General features: G+C 35.0%; 7 protein-coding genes across 21 annotated transcripts; 3 read left to right on the forward strand and 4 right to left on the reverse strand.

Moving 5' to 3' along the window:
* Positions 1-363: 363 nt before the first annotated feature.
* On the forward strand, positions 364-2,287 carry LOC104793275 (uncharacterized). Its single transcript, XM_087454869.1, has 3 exons — positions 364-988; positions 1,064-1,404; positions 1,970-2,287. The coding sequence occupies exons 1-3, from the start codon at positions 724-726 to the stop codon at positions 2,015-2,017; spliced, it is 654 nt and encodes a 217-aa protein (XP_087310995.1). The 5' UTR covers positions 364-723; the 3' UTR covers positions 2,018-2,287.
* On the reverse strand, positions 2,215-3,451 carry LOC109125279 (large ribosomal subunit protein eL38z/eL38y). The gene is made up of 3 exons (XM_019226816.2): positions 3,316-3,451; positions 2,736-2,919; positions 2,215-2,447 (listed from the first exon to the last, which is right to left on the reverse strand). The coding sequence occupies exons 1-3, from the start codon at positions 3,316-3,318 to the stop codon at positions 2,425-2,427; spliced, it is 210 nt and encodes a 69-aa protein (XP_019082361.1). The 5' UTR covers positions 3,319-3,451; the 3' UTR covers positions 2,215-2,424.
* A 156-nt stretch (positions 3,452-3,607) lies between these two features.
* On the reverse strand, positions 3,608-6,084 carry LOC104793276 (uncharacterized). 4 transcript variants are annotated; one of them, XR_015560003.1, is made up of 10 exons: positions 5,552-6,084; positions 5,274-5,334; positions 5,103-5,151; positions 4,968-5,025; positions 4,788-4,875; positions 4,593-4,695; positions 4,381-4,506; positions 4,172-4,258; positions 3,947-4,101; positions 3,608-3,850 (listed from the first exon to the last, which is right to left on the reverse strand). XR_015560003.1 is itself a non-coding variant. In XM_010519605.3 (10 exons), the coding sequence occupies exons 1-10, from the start codon at positions 5,927-5,929 to the stop codon at positions 3,791-3,793; spliced, it is 1,188 nt and encodes a 395-aa protein (XP_010517907.1). In that variant the 5' UTR covers positions 5,930-6,084; the 3' UTR covers positions 3,608-3,790. The 4 variants fall into 4 exon arrangements, 1 of the variants encoding a protein (XP_010517907.1); XR_002032439.2 differs by having other exon boundaries at positions 4,172-4,265; XR_002032438.2 differs by having other exon boundaries at positions 4,593-4,711.
* On the reverse strand, positions 6,069-7,735 carry LOC104793277 (uncharacterized). Its single transcript, XM_087454868.1, has 8 exons — positions 7,700-7,735; positions 7,431-7,623; positions 7,245-7,338; positions 7,047-7,127; positions 6,856-6,910; positions 6,645-6,727; positions 6,474-6,535; positions 6,069-6,331 (listed from the first exon to the last, which is right to left on the reverse strand). The coding sequence occupies exons 2-8, from the start codon at positions 7,601-7,603 to the stop codon at positions 6,220-6,222; spliced, it is 660 nt and encodes a 219-aa protein (XP_087310994.1). The 5' UTR covers positions 7,604-7,623; positions 7,700-7,735; the 3' UTR covers positions 6,069-6,219.
* Positions 7,736-8,338: 603 nt separating this feature from the next.
* LOC147943023 (uncharacterized) lies at positions 8,339-9,493 on the forward strand. Its single transcript, XM_087456262.1, has 2 exons — positions 8,339-8,370; positions 8,473-9,493. Exons 1-2 carry the CDS (start codon positions 8,339-8,341, stop codon positions 9,491-9,493), a joined length of 1,053 nt encoding a protein of 350 aa, XP_087312388.1.
* Positions 9,494-12,066: 2,573 nt separating this feature from the next.
* Positions 12,067-14,086, forward strand: LOC104793280 (putative peroxidase 26). The gene is made up of 4 exons (XM_010519613.2): positions 12,067-12,427; positions 12,772-12,951; positions 13,039-13,198; positions 13,414-14,086. Exons 1-4 carry the CDS (start codon positions 12,182-12,184, stop codon positions 13,833-13,835), a joined length of 1,008 nt encoding a protein of 335 aa, XP_010517915.1. The 5' UTR covers positions 12,067-12,181; the 3' UTR covers positions 13,836-14,086.
* LOC104793278 (uncharacterized) lies at positions 13,926-18,461 on the reverse strand. 12 transcript variants are annotated; one of them, XM_087454888.1, is made up of 12 exons: positions 18,155-18,461; positions 17,550-17,694; positions 17,312-17,410; positions 17,119-17,222; positions 16,248-16,999; positions 16,021-16,143; positions 15,822-15,910; positions 15,524-15,724; positions 14,957-15,436; positions 14,783-14,866; positions 14,384-14,699; positions 13,926-14,237 (listed from the first exon to the last, which is right to left on the reverse strand). In XM_087454888.1, the coding sequence occupies exons 2-11, from the start codon at positions 17,670-17,672 to the stop codon at positions 14,532-14,534; spliced, it is 2,223 nt and encodes a 740-aa protein (XP_087311014.1). In that variant the 5' UTR covers positions 17,673-17,694; positions 18,155-18,461; the 3' UTR covers positions 13,926-14,237; positions 14,384-14,531. The 12 variants fall into 12 exon arrangements, with proteins under 12 accessions (XP_087311014.1, XP_019082362.2, XP_087311013.1 ...); XM_019226817.2 differs by having other exon boundaries at positions 14,384-14,705; positions 17,538-17,694; positions 18,155-18,459; XM_087454887.1 differs by having other exon boundaries at positions 13,926-14,230; positions 14,384-14,705; positions 18,155-18,449.
* Between the last annotated feature and the right edge of the window lie 1,367 nt (positions 18,462-19,828).

Genomic DNA, 19,828 nt, shown 5'->3' on the forward strand with positions numbered 1-19,828 from the left:
TCGACGCAAAGTAATAGAATAGATTCCATTTGGTCAAGTATTTGCTGATTTGGTTTTAGGCTTTTAGCTCAATTTTAGAGTGGTTGAGTTTTGTCATCTTACATATTGCATTTAGAAAATTTTTAAAAAAAAAAAATCACACATTAGTTAGAGATTCTGATTCTTAGTTTTTATACGTTAATTGATAAGATCAAGATTCTGGAATGTGTATATATTTTCGCTTGTTATGAGATTCTCTCTTATAATCTTTTTACCTTTATAATTTCAATAGAAATAAAAATTAGCAAATTATTAAAGAAATAGTAGTTCGGCAAGAATTATAGTGTCGATCTTTATTGAAAACGAGCCACTTGTAAAAGTCTAGTTGTATATGAATGATTGGCTATATGTAGTAGTTTGGTTTACATTTAATACAATTTTTGAAAATGCACATCTCTCAATTAAATTATAATAATGAACAAAATTACAAAAACAAAACCGGTTCACAAATTGTGAAAGTCGATATTTGGATTTTCCTTTATATATATATGTCACAGAGATAGGGTTTCTCACAAGTCCATAATAAAAGATGATGGAAGAAAAAAGAAAAAACCTAACTCGATCGACATATACATAGTTCCCGAGCTACTGGAACAAATTTTCCTTGGATTACCTTTGAAATCAATCCTCAAATTCAAAGCTGTCTCCAAACTATGGAGATCAATCCTGGAATCGGACTTGTTCATGGAGAGGCGTATGAATGTTCAAAAGAATCGCCGGAAAATCCTGGCTGCTTACAACTGCAACTACGGCAGGCGTCCGTGTATCCTCCCCGCCGAGACTCGGTTCCAAGGGGACGAAGATATCGTTTATCTGCACTGCGACCCCGCGCTACCCTCGATGACTTGCGACGGTTTAGTCTGCATCACCGAACCTGATTGGTTTAACGTTTTGAACCCCTCCACCGGACAGCTCCGGCGATTCCCACCCGGTCCAGATCCTGTAAAAGGTTAACAACTCTAGACATAATATATTATGACTTGGTTTTTGCAGTCTAAGAAATTAAACAATATACTACTTTCAGGAGCGCATGCAAATTGGCTTTTGGGATTCGGTAGAGACAAAGTTACGGGCAGCTCTCCAAATTGGCTTTTGGGATTCGGTATATTACGTGGCCATGGCAGGAAATTAGGTGGTTCACGCCGGTGTCGGTTTCTAAGAAAGGGAATATTATCTTCTATGATAATCACAAGAGGCTGTTCAGATATTATCCCGGTACAGATGAGATTCGTTGCCTCTCTTCTAACATATGTGTTATATCTTCTTACGTTGAAGAATTGGTCCCACTCCCGTTTAAATCAGGCCATCCACATCCTGATCTTGAGAATTCATATTCCAAGTTCAGGACATCCAAATGCAGGCCAGGTTAGTTTTGAGAAGGAATGTTAGTATGCTAGATGTTTTGTTTGCCTCTCTCGTAGTAGTTGGTTATGTCTACTTACCTCCCAAGAAGTTACGTATCTAGTGTCAATTTGGAGTAACTCTATTATTTATTATTCTATTTTCACTTTATTTGTTTTTAGAATAAATATAAAGATAAACCCTGCTCTATGTTATAGTAAAATTAGAAGAATACATGGTCTTGGATAATTTTTAAATGAATATTATAATGCCAAACTGTTAAACAAATCTATTTAATACTAATTGTTGGTACTCTCATTTGCAGTTTACTTTGATACCAAATAGTTCTAGTTGCAGATGATTTTAATTAAATATAACTATTCTTATCTGTGTGTGTTTTTTGTTGTTAAACGCTGTGTGTCTTTAGTGAATTACTATAATATTTTAGGCTTGAAAACTTCTGTTTTCGTTGTTAAAAAATAAAAACTGATAAATGAATAAATTATAAGATTACGCTATAACTTGGCAATTATATATCCATGTTCACCAAAGCCAAGTTCAGTAACTTGAAGTTTTCTTACAAAAACAGAAGTTTTCAAGTCTTCTCACAAACGACAGAAGTTTGGAACAACTGTAGCATTTACAGTCTAGTTACAATTTCCTAGTTGAAGGAAGTTTTCTGAGACAAAAAACAAAGTAAGCTAGGCAAAGTACAGCAGGAAAGTTCTCCGACTCAACAGCGGATTGGACTAAACCTGCAGCTTATAGATTATTATGTTTATGAGTAGCATATTATATATAATTGTAGTTAATAATGTTAAGATCAAGAATTGATTTTTGATGAATGTGATTGTGATTAATGATGAGAGGTCCGATCACAAATAAAAATCCAAATTGAACCAGAGTAGATAACGCATTTCGTTTTTCCAAATTTGAATAAATCCAAAACAAACTCATACTGGAAACCACAAAAACTCCTAAGAAAATTATACGATGATGCAAGGATTAGTCACCAACGAAATGCAGAAGATCTTTGCTTCATCTTCAAAGGTCTTGCACACTCAAACCTGAAAAAAAAAAAAAAGAGCAACAAGTCACATACTATAAAGCCAAGACAAAGCAGGATTAAGCACTCAATGCTAAAGTCAACAAATTGTTTCATGTTTATATTGATTGCAACTATATCCAGGTTTAAGACTTAGGTGACTGACACAGGTAACGTAATATACTAAAACCAGGTTTAGGACTCATATGACATAATCCAATCAAGCTTTAAAATGTTCCCAAGTGTGAGAATGTGGGCAGTGTAGAAGAATAAAAAAAGAATGAGAGAGCAGAGTAAAAAGAATACAAACCTGGAGGAAGAGACTGCTTAAGCTTGTCGGCTTTCTCTTGGTCGAAGACGCAGAGCGTGTAGAGGTACCTGGAGCATCTGACCTTAAACTTGACAATGTCCTTGCTTCTCTTGATCTTCACAGATCGTGCATCTTTCCTTCTTGCTGTCAGAAGGAAGTCCTTGATCTCGTGGATTTGCTTAGGCTGCAACATTTTTCAAATCAATCAATCAATCATCAAACTTAAATACAAGATTCAAAATTCCAAATCAATCAAAAAAGTCAAATCCACAAGCTAATGATTATAAACTCACAGACAAAAGCTCAGCAAAACCAAACCTCATTTTTGGATACAAACAAGCAAAATTCTAAGAATAATCGAAAACAAGTATGACTATATACTAACTATAGTAACAAGCACTACTCAAAGGTGAAATGATACAAAAATCGACATTTTGAGAAAACTTCAAGACACAGGAGCCAGCTATGATATACTACACTATGAATGATTGAAACAAGCTACGATAACCAAAATCATAAACATCCAATGACGCCGTCGTGAGATGAAACGAAATCGAAAGATCGAGAAAGAAAAGGGTACCATGATCGGATGAGTTGGTTGAAACTAGCCGCCTTCCTTCCACAGAGAGAGAGAGAGACCCAGCGAGCAATTTCACCGCCGCGAGAATATAAAGAGATCTCTTAAAAACTTGTATCAAGAAGTAACCCTAGTAGCCATTGTTCATTAGGACTTTACATATTTACCCTCAAGCCCATGTACCGAAACAACTTTCATAATGGGTTTTTAGGCCCAGTCTTACATCTTAAATTAGTTTTGCCCAAATTTTCGGCGCTTCTTACATTTTAGTCCCTCTATTTTTTGTGTTTCACTCTTTTCTTACCCAAATGGCCAAATTATAACAAGATCAACCACAAGATCATTTACTCAGAGAAACAGAAATTGATTTTGTAGTCACAAGAAAAGAAACATTGTAAATTTACACTTTTACAAAGAGAAAACAACGATTCAGCTACAAGAGAAAACTCCTCTATGGTGTTTTCAGGTGTGGGACTCTTTAATGCTTCCAGGCCATGGAGTGACCATCCTCCATGTAAGGTTCAAGAAATCCAATGAACTGCCATTAAAAAAGAATCAGAAACAGGACACTTTCAACACAAAATCTGATGGAAAACTAGTGTCGATCAAACATAAGATATAGTGTTCTCTGTACTTTGGTTCCATCTCGAGACCAACGTGCTCCATAACCTTGAGCTACTCTTATCTCGAACACTTCTCCGTGTGGTGGAACTATATGTATGTTCATCCAACAACAATGGCCAATGAAGCGACTGATAATGTCCATTGCATGCCTATTTTTATCTGACTCTGAAAAAAGGGAAGACGAACAGTCAGATATGGAAAATGCATCAGAGTCTTGCACATATTTGCTACTTACCAGTTCCCTGAAGAATACCCCAAAATCCATCACTACTTCGATCAACATGCTTGGCTAATGCTCTAGCTCCGTGGCTCAATCTACAACCTTTTATCTCAATATTAGGGAAAAAGAAAGATTCTAAGATTTATGTCACACAACACAGCCTAACTGTTCCCAAAAGCATTCACTACGATGTATCTCAAACTATATCGTAGTTTTTGTGGTACCTTTGGCTTATATGGAAGCATGAATGAAGAGAGTAGAACCGATCTTTGAGGAGGCAGAGCATGAAAAATGGATCCAGTTGTGTGAGAAAAACCGAGAAGGCTTTGCACGCCAGTGTAACTCAATCCCTGCAATTTTATATGAGTTTTCTGGCAGAAACATTGAATAAGAATCATAAAACACAGAGGAGCAGACTAGAAAAACTTGAACTCACCGACAGTATGTGAGCCAAAGCAACACAAGGCTGAACAACTGATTTAGTAAGATGAATTGCCACAACGCCATTCAAATTCTCTTGATCCATATCATACAACTTCCTAAACATTTGCATACCTAAGAATGTAAAAGCTTTGAAACAGAACTTACACGGAAGTTAATGGCTAAAGATCAAACAAAGAGAAAAGCTTACCTTCTTCCACTGTGTTAGTGGCAGGAAACACTTTCTCTGAACTCTCGGCTTTCAACAACTCGTAAAAGGACTGATACTGGTGAACTTCCTATATATCAACATCTAAGAGAATCTATCACAAGAAATCGTTTGCAAGGAATACAAAAGCAAAACAAAATGATGTCAGCATATATATCTCACCAGAACTTCAAACATGAGACATTTATTTATCATAATCATTGAACCTCTTCGTCTGAGTCTGAGGAAATCAAACAACATTTGTGAACATAAGAGACACAGAAGGGATCAAGCTCAGTAACGTTCCACTTGTCATACCTATCATACTCAGCTTCAAAACACCTTGCTTCAACTGTTTTGATGCCATCTAATGTATCCATTTGAATCAAATAAACCAAAATTCTAATCAAGAACTCTAGCCACTTCATATTGCTATTAATAAGCGGTTAAGAACACATATTTACAGGCATCTAAAAAGGAAATGAGTACCTTTCATGAGGGAGACTAAGGGCTCTTGAATGTGAAGCTCGCAAGCTACATCCTTCAAGGCCTGTGAGAATATTGCAAAAGTGAACAAAACTTGTAACAATCAAAAGCAAACCAAAAGCTAAGCATTGATTACTCTGATAACCCCAATACCAATCAAAATTCACAGATTTCTAAGTAACCCCAAGACATGAATCTTCAAAATTCACAACAGAGTACAGAGTTAATCAACCAAAAACGTTGCTTTTTGAAGATCAACTATGAATCTAAGAGTCACTCACATTGACTAACTCGAAACCCTTTTGGATTATAAGCTTGCCCCACTCATCCTCTCTCTCCTTCAACCAGATCACCTCCTTCCCCAACGAGATCTTCTCAAAAGCTCCACAGAAAGAACCAGAACCAATTGATTTCAGCAGACCTAAAGCAAGACGCTTGTACAGAGGATACTCAGGAACACCTCCAAATGCTTCTACAGTATCTCCAAATCTATGTAGCAAAGCTTGGGAAGACGATTCGATTCCTTCACCGTCGGGAATGATTGATTCGCCGGAAAGAAGGCCGGAGCAGAAATCACCGGTAAGCCCTAAATCGAATTCTACACGGTAATCGAGTGTGAATTTCACCATCTCCTCTACACAATCTTTCAGTCTCTCCATTTTTACTCATTCGGAGCAAAAAGTTCAAAACTTTTTTCTCGAAGAACATGAAAAAGAACTATTTTTGTTTTGCAGAACATAAATTTTTTTTTTTTTTTTTTTGTTCTTCAAACCAAAAAGCTCAGCTAATTGGATTAGATTAATAAATGATCTTTAGGTAATTAGATTAATAAATCAACTGATAACAAAAGTCTAAAAGCTTGTGTTCCAAGTTGGTAACAAGAAGAAAAGAAAAAAAAAACCTAATAACTGAAAGAATCAACAGAAAACCAAAGAAGAACCAAATTCAATCATAATGGTGGTAGATTTGATGTAGGAAACATTGCAGTTAAGAGGTCCTCGTTCAACTTCTCCGGCAATGATGGCATACGTTTCATTGTCTCCGACATATTCTCTTTCAAACTGTGACATCACAACAACAAAAAAGGAAAGAAGTTATGAGAATATGATACACTTAAACAATGATGAGAGATCAGCAATAGTTGAAGACATGCATATTTGAAGAATTGATGATATATATATATATATATATGTTACAGCTTACTTGGCGATAACGGTATTGATGTTCTTCCGGATTTTGTAGAAAAGCTCTATGTTGTCCATGAACTGTAGAGAAAGAATGAAAGTACATAAACCAAAGTTTAATTCTCAGCAGTTTTGGTTTCTCGAGAAATCGAAATTGGTGATTTAAAGAAAGGGATGTATATATACTTACCCTTGGGGTTCTGAAATTTGCAGAAATCTGATCTAAACATTGCAAATTCTGTTCAATAAGCTCGTTGGTGTTCCCTATACATCCTATCATCATGCATTAAATGAGAGCACTTTAATTAAGAATATTTCCATATCTGTGTTTATTTTAAGGATCTTCTGGAATCTTGACATATTCTTGTTAAGATTCGTTGAATCATCAAAGAGAGACTTACCATTTTCAGATGGTTCAAACTGTTGTGAAGAAGGCACCACCGTATCACTAATCTCCTGAAGAAATCAAAACATAAAACGTACAGATTACATTAACAAGATGAGGGGTTAAAGCTAATTAATCTCAAAGATTTAGATAACACGTATATAGATAAGATCAGAAGATGATCAGAGAAAGATTCTATGTCTGAACCTTATTGTCAACTCTGCAGGCAGCTCTTCCCAATCCATTGTGATGATCTACTTTTCTTCTCTTGGCATTTTCGTTCTTTTGCTACAAAAAACAACACAAACCCCAAAAGAATACAAAATCAATGATTAAGTTCCCGATCAAGAAACACAGAAAGAAAGAAACCTTGACGAACAAGGAACAAAGGAGAATTGACTTTACACATATCCATTTCCAACGTGTAGCAACGTCCCTGACGCCCTTCGTTTCAAAAATATCCGCGACTTCCACGTAACGCGCAAGACTCACCGGATAACTTCGTGGAAGACAAAACAATATATCAGAACAAAACAACAATTGTGAATTTAAAAGCAAATTTTGATCGTAATAAGGGAATTCATGACAAACCTATCAAGTCTATCAAGCAGAATTTGATCTTCCTTAGGGGTCCATTCCACGACGACACCTGTGTTATGTCTCAACTTCAATGACCTCCCCGACGGCGGGGTCGTCAAGTTGTGGGAGTAGGCATTATGGTGATTCATCTCTTCGTTTGTCCAGGGAGGAGGATTCACCATCATCAAATACACACCAAAACCACCTAAACAAGAACAGATTAGAGAAACAGAATCGCAAAATATCAAAAGTGTTGTTGAATAAAAAGAAGAAACCCTAGCTAGCTATCTGAAGAACACGACTCCGATATAGAGTTTTTCCGTACGATGTGCGGATATATAGATTTAGATATATATGTAATCTTGAAATCCTTGATGTAATTGGTTTTTCGTTTTTTTTTTCTTTTTTTCATTAATTTCTTTAGCGGCCGAATAAGTTATAGAATATTAAGAAGAAAGAAAAGAAAAAAAAATATATATATATCTATATATATATATATATATATAAGCTAACAGAAATATACACAAAATGTCAGATATGTGTATGCATATATAGACGACACAGCTTGACATTCTATTTTGTCAATAAGTTAATTCTTCTATGATTGCAAAGACAACTTTTTAGAACTATTTAAGCGTTGCAAAGGTATCGTGCATTATTTTTGTCGACCATGAACACGTATTTTTAAACACCTTATATAATGTGTTCGTATATGAGCTTACAATCAGACGACAAAAAATATACAACAGTATATATGAGTACTGAGTGTACAAAATTGTTAATTCAATTATCGTGTAACTTACTTACCTGCATAAAATTACATCATAAAGCAAATCCACATTACGTAATTCCCAATTTAATTTGTTTGTGTAAATAATCTAAAAATTATAGATGGAGAATATTCGTAATTATGTGCATATATGCCGAACTGCCGGAATAAAAAAAACATTAGGTGCATTCGATGCATACATTTGATGGTGAAGTTTTTTTTTTTTTTTCATTTAAGTTCGAATATCGAATAAATAGTTGAATTTTGTTAGTTATTCTCTTACAGTATTATCGAATTTGTTGTTCCTGTGGGTTCGCTGTGGGTTTCTTGGGTTAAGAAGCATCTTATAAGAGGTAGATGCTTCTGGACTGCTGACTTTAGAACAGTTGGAAGCTGGATATGGAGGAGATTGGTGAAGCTAAGGGCTCTTGCAAGACCCTTTATTCACTCGCACATTGAATCGGGTAACAATACTCTCTTCTGGCATGATAACTGGACAGGGTTAGGACCGTTGATCGAAATTATTGGAGAGAATGGTCCTCGCGTTTCTGGTATTGGAATTCTTTCAACAGTTGCTGGAGCTTCAAGGAATGGTGAATGGACCATTTCTCGTGGAAGGAATGCTCAACTACAATTGCTCAGATCCTGTTTACAGGACAAAACAACTCCTAACTCAACTCTTGGAGACGATGTTTTTGCTTGGAAACTAACATCGGATCAAACTCATGGTAATTTTTCATCAAGGAGAACATGGAATCATCTCCACCCTGTTGGTTCTCAAGTTCAGTGGCACACTCAGGTTTGGTTCAAGGAGCGCATACCAAAAATGGCTTTCATGGTCTGGTTAACAACTCTAAACAGACTTACAACAAGAGACAGAATGAGAAGCTGGAATCTGCAAGTTCCTGATTCTTGTCTCCTCTGTCTTGCTGGGACAGAGTCAAGGGATCACCTATACTTCCAATGCTCTTACTCCAAGGTCTTATGGTTTGATTTCTTTGCGCATCTTCTCCCTCAACTGCCAAGCTCTTACAATGGATTCCTCTCCTGGATAAAGAGACCTACAACAAATGGGAGACTCAATGTGATTTGCAAGCTTCTGTTCCATGCCCTAGTTTATTTCATCTGGTCAGAGAGGAACGCAAGAATTCATTCTACTGACTTTCGCTCCACGGATAGGATGAAAAAAGAAATCCAGCTACTTCTTAGGAGAAAATTGATTGCCCTCGACAAATCTGCAAGATCAAACACTCCCTCTGAAGAACACTTTCTCTACCTCTGGTTCGCAAATTTCCAGTCTTTTTAACCCTCCTTTGTTTCTGGTCAACTGTTTAGATCGTGCTTGAGCTGTCATTGAGCCTACTATTGTACTCTCTTACAATTTTCAATATACCGATATCCCCTTTAAAAAAAAAAAAAAAAAAAAAAAAAAAAAAAAAAAAAAAAAAAAAAAAGAATTTGTTGTTCCTCTGTGTTTATTTCATTCATTTTACTATATATAAGTATATATGTTGTAAGATTTTGAAGCACGTTTATCAGTAAGAGGGACATGATCACAATAAAATATACTTAAGTGCAGAAGAACGGAAAAGACCAACCAACCATTCATAGAAATGTACTGATAATTAACCGGGAGTTTCCAGCTGTTTTAGTGCATAGTGATAGTTTCAATATGAGTAAAATGATATCCTCTCTTACCTTTTAAGTGTTTTTAAAAAAACAAAAACTGTATATAATTGTTAATCTAAGCTATATACAGTAAAACATCTATAAATTAATAAATATTATAAATTAATAAATTTTGATGGTCCTAAGTCGGACCAATGTAAAAAAATATCAAAATTTGATAAGATAATAAGATAATAATTTTTTTGAAATCTCCATGTAAAATATGGTCCCAATAATATCGTAAATAATCATATAAATATATATATGTTGATATATGTAATTATGTATGCTTTAAAATTTTGAATTTTCTTGTAAAACTCATATCTATAAATAATTGTTATGTTGTATTTACAAACTATAATTATAGAGAATACGCTATAACCTATCATAAAAATAGCTACGTTTTTAAAAAGTTTTCAATTTTTACATATGCACCATTTTATTTTTGATAGTTTTATAGAATATTTGTAATTTATTGTCAATAACGTTTTCAAAATATTATAAATTCAATTTTAAACTGATAACATCCTAAAGTCTACTCTTATTTTTCTAAAATTGTCTTGATTCATAATTTTTTAAAATTTAGACATTTAATGTATAAATCTATAAAATAATTATTATTAATTTATATTATAAATAATAATAATTAATTTATAGATAAATTAATATCATTATAAATTGATAAAATATTATGGTCCTAATATTATTAATTTATAGAGGTTTTACTGTATGTAGGAGTGTGGTAATTTAATGGTGTGATTTAGAAAAGGAAAAATACCAGAAGGTTATGTCGAGGTTTTTAATTGAAATCTTAAATTACCAGAAGAAGGAAACTGAGCTTTTATCTCGTCTCTCCCAACACGATCTTCTTAGCAATTCTAAAATGCATCTGATTGTCTATATGAACTTAGAATATAGTTTTCGTGCTAATTGTCATAAGCACCAAAATCTATATATGTATATATATATATGTACATTAGTTCTAAATTGCTGATCTGATCATATCGACGACACTAAACCATCGTCAAAGTAAAGCTAATTTAATTATATAGCTTCTATCAAGTTTTGAGGTTGATCTAACTGTGGGAAATCTGTTGTGAAATGACAGTGGATTTATTTTAATCTAATCATAATAAGATCAATTGCTAATTTGTTCCTATCCCCACTGACCCAATCATTATAGCAACTTTTGACAAAATCCGTTGTTATTACATGATGTCTTAAAATTATGGAAAATTCAGTAAAAAATCATCCTTTATTTTATTTAGATGTTAGAAACAGTCTTATACACAAAAATAATAATAGTAATAAATAAGAACAAAAATATAAAAAAAAATGTAAAGAAAAAATAGGATCTCATGATTCTGCATGGGAAATCAAACGACGCGCAGAATCCGAGTGGAGATCACATGTTAACACGTTGATTCACTATCAAAACGTAAACTATATTATATACACACACCCACTCAAATTAATATTTTGATATCCCAAAGGACCCAAACTCCAATCGTGTGTTGTCTTATTATTTTCTCTCTTGACCTTTGCTTCTTCATTTCTTCTTTTTTTTTTTTTTGGAATGAATGACTTTTTAATTTTAATTCTTAGTTTTCCTTAACATGACACATAATAAATTCTTTATTTATAAAACCATTCAACTCATCTGATTTTTTCTTCGATTAACAATTTTTGTCTTTCTCATTATGAGTGAGTACCATTTATTTTTCATAAGAATTTCATATGGATTTGTCTCAAAAAGATTGATGTTTTGAAATTTTTTTTTGTCCTACAAAGATTTATGTTTTGTAAACTTCAAGAAATAATCATTGAAAATATTTAAAATTTTGAATTGTTATTGGTTTAAAATTAAATAATATCTCTTTAGTCAAAAAAATATATATTTAAACTCAGTAATCATTATTTTTTTTAAATGTGTAAAAATTTCTAAACATCAATCTTTATGAGAGAGAAGGAGTATCAATTATCATCTTTACCAAAAAAATCAAAAAAATAATTTATAGTATTTTTATTTTGATGCAACTTTAAATGCCTAGGACGACACTGGGCTGGCAACTTAGCTTGCACGGCACCTAAACAAAACTCAACAAAGATCCGATAATTATGCTAGCACAACTTCTTAAATTTTTTTTTTTTTCAAAATTCTATATGATTAAGAACCCCAATCGTAGTGAGATATGTCACGTGGACAAAAACCCATAATCTATCAATCTCTCCTTAGTCCTTATATAAACCCTCACTATAGTACTCAACAACACACCTCTTTTTGTCTTCCCTATTCAACAACACTCAAGTACAGCTTCACAGTGAGATGGGTATGTATCAGATCTTCATCACCGCGGTGTTGGTTGGAGCCGTCAGTTTCTTCCCGGAGACGGCAGAAGCGGCCGTGATGGGACCGTCGATGCAGAAGCTGACGTGGCATTACTACAAAGTTTACAACACTTGCGAGAATGCCGAGAACTTTATAAGGCACCAAGTTGAGATAGTTTACAAGAAGGATAAGAGCATTGCTCCTAAGCTCCTTCGTCTCCTCTACTCCGACTGCTTCGTCTCCGTACGTTTCTTCTTATCCTTGTCTTACCATTTTAAATATATATCATATGAACCTAAGGATATATATTATGATTTATAACATTTTGTATATTTCTTGTGATATATAAAAATTTTCATAATAGATGTAATCATTGATTTGTTTTCTATATTCACATAACTATAATATACAATCGCACTATATATTACTTTTTAGCAAACACAGAATCAAACCTAAACCAAGCTAAAGTTGTATCAAACCTAGTTACAAAAACTTTTAAATAGTTTCAATTTTTTTTTTTAATTAGAAACAAATTAAACTGAACCGAAGAAACCAAACTAAATGTGCGTGTGACACTATAATGATAGGGATGCGATGCATCGGTTCTTCTAGAAGGTCCGAACTCAGAGAGAATGGCGCCACAAAACAGAGGACTTGGAGCATTCGTGATCATAGACAAAATCAAAATAGTCTTGGAACAAAGATGTCCCGGTGTTGTCTCTTGCGCCGATATTCTTAATCTTGCAACTCGGGATGCCGTCCATTTGGTAATCTCTCTTCCTCTTAATACTTATAGCTATACATGGATCATTATTATAGACACTGACCAGCTGAGAGAAATCATGATTTCACAGGCTGGTGCACCATCTTATCCTGTGTTCACCGGCAGAAGAGATGGCTTGACGTCGGATAAGCAAAACGTGGACTTACCGTCACCATCCATCTCATGGGACCAAGCCATGGATTACTTCAAATCTAGAGGCTTGAGTGTTCTTGACATGGCTACACTTCTAGGTCAGTCATCTCTTTCGTCCTTCCAATATCTTTAAACCGGTTTATCAGGATTTAGGAGTGCACATTCTGCCTTCCGTTCTTGGAGTTCTTGGTTTATGAATTATCGAAAACAGAAAGAAACCAAAAAAATACTCGTTTCGGTTTGATATAGGTTTGTTCTTTGTTAATACTTAGAACGTGTTTGAATCGCTTAAACTGAATTACTCCCTAATCAGGATCGCATACAATGGGGAGAACACATTGCAGCTATGTCGTTGATCGTCTCTACAATTACAACAAAACCGGTACACCAAGCCCGACTATGAACAAGTCTTTCCTGTCTGAAATGGCAAAGCAATGTCCACCAAGAACGAGGAAAGGCCAAACCGATCCACTGGTGTACCTAAACCCGGACTCAGGCTCAAACCACAGCTTCACAAACTCATACTACTCAAGAATTCTATCAAACAAATCTGTACTTGAAGTAGATCAACAACTGCTTTACAATGATGACACAAAGCAAATTTCTGAGGAATTTGCAGCTAGTTTTGAGGATTTTCGGAAATCCTTTGCTCTTTCGATGAGCAAGATGGGAGCGATAAATGTGTTAACTAAAACGGAAGGTGAGATACGAAGAGATTGCAGGCGTATTAACTAAACACAAAAAGCACAGTCTCTCTCTGATCTCTGTGCTTGCAAGACGAATAAAAAATAGAAGGTATAAACAGGAAACAACAACGGGGAAAAATATTGAAATATTTATGTTTCAGATATATAAATTTGTTGTCATTTATTACATTGTAATCGCCGTGAAAAAGGCTTCTCTATAGCTAAAGGAGACCGATTCTTTTTGTGTTTCTAAAGAGTAAAAAAATTTGTTTGCTTCTGATATTCACATAAGTATAAAGGGTATGCAGTCAAAATAGTTCCCGCACAAAAGAGAGAGGAGATTTTATTTGTCTAACCTCTTTGGTTATGAGTCTTAGACTCTCAGTTTGTGAAGTACCAAGCGATTGAATTGCACAAACTTCTCAATATCTTGCTACTTCCATCCTGCTAGCTTCAGGAAGAGGCAAAACAATTATTAAGATTATAATTTTCTTATATAAACAACAAAACAGCAGAGCCAAGACTTTTTGATATTCTCTTGATCCGAGATTTCATTAAGTGTGTACATGTTCTGCAGGTGAAAAGGAAAACAGTTACCTCAAAAAAGTTGTCGACACAGATCAAAGCATGAATCTTCAAACAGAAATCCCTTCCTCGTAATCCGTAATCAAAGATGACCTACTTGTATGAGCTTCTACTTCATCTTTTTGTTTTATATTTGTAACTGTTAATACGTAAGTTCTGCCTAGTCACCATTCTGAGCAGCAGGACTATGATGTAAACTTGGTGTTTGGCTCTGGTTCTCACCATGGCTCTGAATCTCCTCCCGCTTCTGGCTTTCCATATGGGTTTGATGCTGGATTTGAACCTGGTTGGGATTCTGAGATTGAGTGTGGCTCTTGGTCTTGATTACCTGACTCTAACAAGCGTTCAACAGTTACTGGTAAGAATAGAATAATCCAGCAACAGAAGCTTACTTTGTACAACATATCTAACCTTGTACATGTATTTCCTACGAAGTTTCATGGCTGTGCGTATGCATCTTCTCACGCGGAATACAAGAACCTTCTCATTGAAGATCTGCAAGATATCTTCTGAATTAGTATAGATGCATCTCATCAATTGAGCATGAAGGGAGAACAAACTACAAATGAAATAAGCTTTCTCTACCTGTATCATGTCATCGATCGAGCGAGTTTCTTTCATGATCTTATGTCGATTCATGATTAAAATCGCCGCCACACAAAACACAGGAAGAGCATCATCCCCTTTTTTGATGGATGAAACTACACAAGGGACATGTGTTGTTCTATCATTCCTTGACCAAAGACTTCTTGTCAAACCACAGAAGTGATATGAGGATGATGCTGCCTTTATCTCACCCTCATCAGACAAGGGACCCGCAGTCTTAGGCAACGGACCACTCTTCGGCAGCAAACCGCTCCTCGACAACAAACCACTGCTCTTTGAAATTGGCCCGCTCTTTGAAATGGTTGGTTCCCTCTTTGTACTAATACCATTTCCCTCCTCTATCGTTTCTTCACTCACCTCAGCTTCAGATTTTCTTGGAAGCTGAATCACCAAAGGCTCCAAGCAATCATTCTCCAAAGTATCAGCAACAGATTCATCATAATCAGCTGCCCACATCATCTACATCAAAGACAAACCCATAGATAAATATGAGTAACAGAGACTGAACAAAAGACAGTATTTGAAGCCAACAGAAGAACTACCAACCTCCCACATCCTGAGAGCTTCGTTAAAAGACAATTCACGTCGGAACAGAACTAAAAGCATCCGGAAGGCAAAATGAAGACTTTCAGCACCAATACGCGACAAGTGGGAAAATATATCTTTATCTGTAATCTGTAATATGTGCCAGAGTGACTGCAATTGATCCATTACCCCAGTTGGTCCCTCCATTTGGAAATTTGCACGCTACACAAATAGACACATAGCAAAAGCATAATGCATGATCAAATTAAAGCCAGAACAAAACAAAACAAAAACATGACATAGTAAGCAATGGATTTACCGTTCTTCTTATGAGCATTTCAAAGCACCAAAAGGCATCGGCATTATCATCAAATAGAACCACAAAAGGAGAGACTAAATCGCTCATTCCTATTAACAGATTTGCAACCAGAGAATTAGTATACTAAACCAATAAAACCTTACTAAAGTTTCAATCAACATATCTAAAACATATCAAAGTTAAGAGATATATGGAAAACCTTGGCAATAACCAGTTGCAGGATCAACCCAAGCATAAACCGCAAGGATATCCGACATTCTTCCTAGATTTCCTGGATCCTCATAAAACTCAAGGTGGCTATCCGTCCTTACCACATCAACAACTGTGGAAACGAGAAAGTTTAACTATGAAATGGTTCAAGCTACGACAGAGAAAGGAAGATTTTTGCAAGTTCTCACGACAAAAGATACAAGGAATAACTCCTACCTATTCGATGCAATGTCCAAAGCCATTCAGACACTCGTTCTTCCGTGACATTTGCAACACGAGAGGGAGTCTCCTTTACTGATGCCATTTCAGGGGCATCTGATATTCTCAAGCCATCAACTATCTCTGTATTACGACCAGTATAAGACGATGGTCCAACAGAATCCGGTTGCATCACTTCGATCTCTGAAGTGGACCTACGTTGTTCTCTAACTAAATCAGCATTCTTATCAATTCGAAAATTGTGCATTCCCTCTTCCTCAGATCTCAATTCACTTTTCAAAGAAGCATCCTTGTCTGGCGTAGAAACCTCTATCTTATCTAAACTATTCCTCCCAAACAAATCTGTAACCGGTAGTGAGGGAAAGTCAAAATAGCCGTCAGGGGAAGCAAAGCCATACGGACTAGAGGCAGATACAAAAGAGGAAGTGTTGTATACTACGCTCTCTGGACTCTCTCTTCCGCTTACTAAATCAACAGACTCACTAGAACTTCCCCTTCTGTGTACATGAGATGTATCAGTGCCATTATTACTGTAATCACTGTGATGATTCTCAGTATTAGCATTATCATTATTATCTATACAAGCTTCCTCATCTCTGCTTTCATCTGTAGTAGCAACCTTTACTGTCTCATCTCTATAAGATTTCCGCATATCCATAACTTTAGACCCAACAACATAAGCAAGTGAACCAGTTCCCACACTTGAATGCATCGTCTGGCATTGCTTGAGCAATTCATTGTACCGCTTCCTGCGTGAAAATCCAAACAAGGTTTTTGATTGAACTTAACTTGATAATAGCACTCTCTCTCACACACACACACACACTCTAAGCTGTGATAATATATTGACTCAATCGAACAATCTAACCTTCGAGCTACCCTGAGCTGATCACGGTGCTCAGAGGTACTACTCAATGCATAACAACCAAGGAGAAATTCCCAAACTTCAGCTCTAATAGACGGATCGATCCCCTAATAAAGAACAACATCATACATACATTAGAGAGCACTGTGTATCCAACCGATATTGCTACGGATTCTTCTAGAAAAGAAAAACATACCCCCAAAATAATTAGTTTAAGCGCCTTTTGGAAACCAGAAACTCTTCCGTCACTATCAAAAGACGCTTGCCACTTCTCAGGCTTAAGCATTTTGCCGATCTGTGCATATAAACAGACCAACTTATATAGTCATATAGATACATTATAAATTTTGATTGAAGAAAACATTACAGATACCGAATAACAAGAAAAAAGGGGGGGGGGGGGCACAAGAAGAAGAGCTTACAGTTATAACAACCTGTATCCGCGATTGTGAAAGACAAGGCTCGCTCAAATCTCGAACCAGAGATCCAACTTTCTGTAAACTGACTACACCGGCTTTGCCACAACTCCATTGTTTTCCTTCTCCACCAGAACACATCAGTCCTCACTTCCCAACTCTTCTGCAATCATCACAGAAACCAAAAATCAAAAGAATCCACATCAATCCAGATCCTTTCGTAAAAATCAATCAGCCAAAAAAAAACAAAAGGGTCCAGATCAAAATTGTTTCACCATTACAGAATCCAATAGAATCACAGATCTTAGTGTAACCAAAAGCACATTTTTTTTGTTTCCTTTCAGGAAATCCAGATACATAAAGAGTTTGGAAAGAAATCAAACAAACTTTGGCGTGTCATATAAACATGATTCAGATTCCACGATAAATAAAAACCATAGATCAGATCACTCGAATCGATCAGATTGAAATGCATATCATTCAAAACACCATAGAGGAGTTTCAAATAAACACAATACAAAAAGAAATAAAAACAGAAACTTTGCTCAAGCATCATTACATATCAGATACATTTGCCCCCTCATTGTGTTAATGTCGTTTGATCTAAGAGAAGAAGAAGAAACCTGAAAGGTCAATGGGTCATGGAGGAGGATATTCTTCTCCGATCTCCATTTTTTTCATCGATGCCCAAAAAGTTTTCTCCTTTATTTTTTTCTTGTTCGTCTCGTCTCGTCTCCTCGTCCTCTCTCTCTCTCTCTTTTTCTGACGAAGTGTTTTTTTTTGGTTCTTCTCTTCTTCCTTTTTTTTTTTTTTTTTTTTCTCTGTCGAGTTTATGAATTTGTTTTTATTTTACACAAATATATGTATTTGTTCTTTGTTTCTCTTCCTTTTATTTAGGTTGTGAGGTTTCAATTAGTCAAATAAACTCTTGAGAAGAAATTAATTAATAAGCTATATATGTATATATAATCTCACAAAAAAAAAAGATTAAAATTGAAGTGTGATAATAATTGATTTAGCCCTTATAGTACTGATCGAAAAGTCGGTGCGATATAATTCATACAAATTAATTAATAGAGACAGAATCATCGATTACATGTTTAAGATGATCCAGTGTTTTTGTTATCACTAGACAGTGACTTCCATAATCCATACAATATAAAAGACGAAAAAGATAATGTGATTGTTGAATAGTATTAAAGAAAAAAAAAACTTATTGGGCCTCTCGGACATTGTTAGACGCCTAGGCTTCCACTCCATTAACTATATTGGGCCTTGATTGCTTTTTTTTAGTCAAAGGGCCTTGATTAGTTTAGTTATAATCTCAGTTTTGTTCATAAGTATACTTTGTCAGTATTAGATTGTTTTCTCATTCTCTAGGTGTGTATCACGACGATTGATTAAAATGTGTTTAAAATGAATTTCATTTTCTAATATCAAAACGTTTCACAACAAATTGAATACCTAATTGGATTAATATCAATATAGTTTTGTCAATGATATATCAAATAGGTACATATTGCTATATCAGTATACACTTTTATCCAAACATAAATGTATGGGGTAAAAAGTCATGGTCAGAAAATTTGGGATCGGGAGGAGATTATGATTATATAACTTTAAGGTAAAAAAATATCCTCACTTAATTTGTATTGGTACACCGTACATATGTGGACTATAATGATTAATATACAGTACTCCTTTCTTTAATAAGGCGTTTCAAATTTTAAATCACACCTAAAAAGATAATATAATCATAGTGAATCACACCTAGATAATCATATATATAGAGAGAGAGGATCAGAAAACAATCATCGCATTTACAATTCGAACATCCACGTACGTAATTCTAGATGTTTTCATACAATATCTCTTGCACACCATATATATGAGTTTTAATGTATTTTATTAATTTGCTTGATCTCTAACTAGAGAACTACAGTACTTTGTGATCAATCCTAGTGTATTAAAAATATGCAATCACTGCGTATTAGATTCGTGTGTTCTCTAATGTCAAAAAAAGAGATATAATAAACAGATTCGTGTATTCTTCTCTCTATATGTTTCTTTGGTCATCTAGTGCAGTTCTACCGTTGTTTATTTTTTGATATCTTTCAGTATCTTATATATTACACAACATTTTTATAACAATCAAGTAGATATTTCACAATCATACGAGATACGTCGTATACTTATTATATGTTGAAAAGGAAAAAAAAAAAGAAAAAAAAAAAGAAGATAAATTAGAGCAAATAGGGAGACAGGCAAAGTCCTACAAGTTATATATATAGCCTAGC

Source organism: Camelina sativa, chromosome 6 (genome assembly GCF_030686135.1).
Source record: "Camelina sativa cultivar CO46 ecotype springtype chromosome 6, ASM3068613v1".
In the NCBI taxonomy this organism is placed as follows: Eukaryota; Viridiplantae; Streptophyta; class Magnoliopsida; order Brassicales; family Brassicaceae; genus Camelina; species Camelina sativa.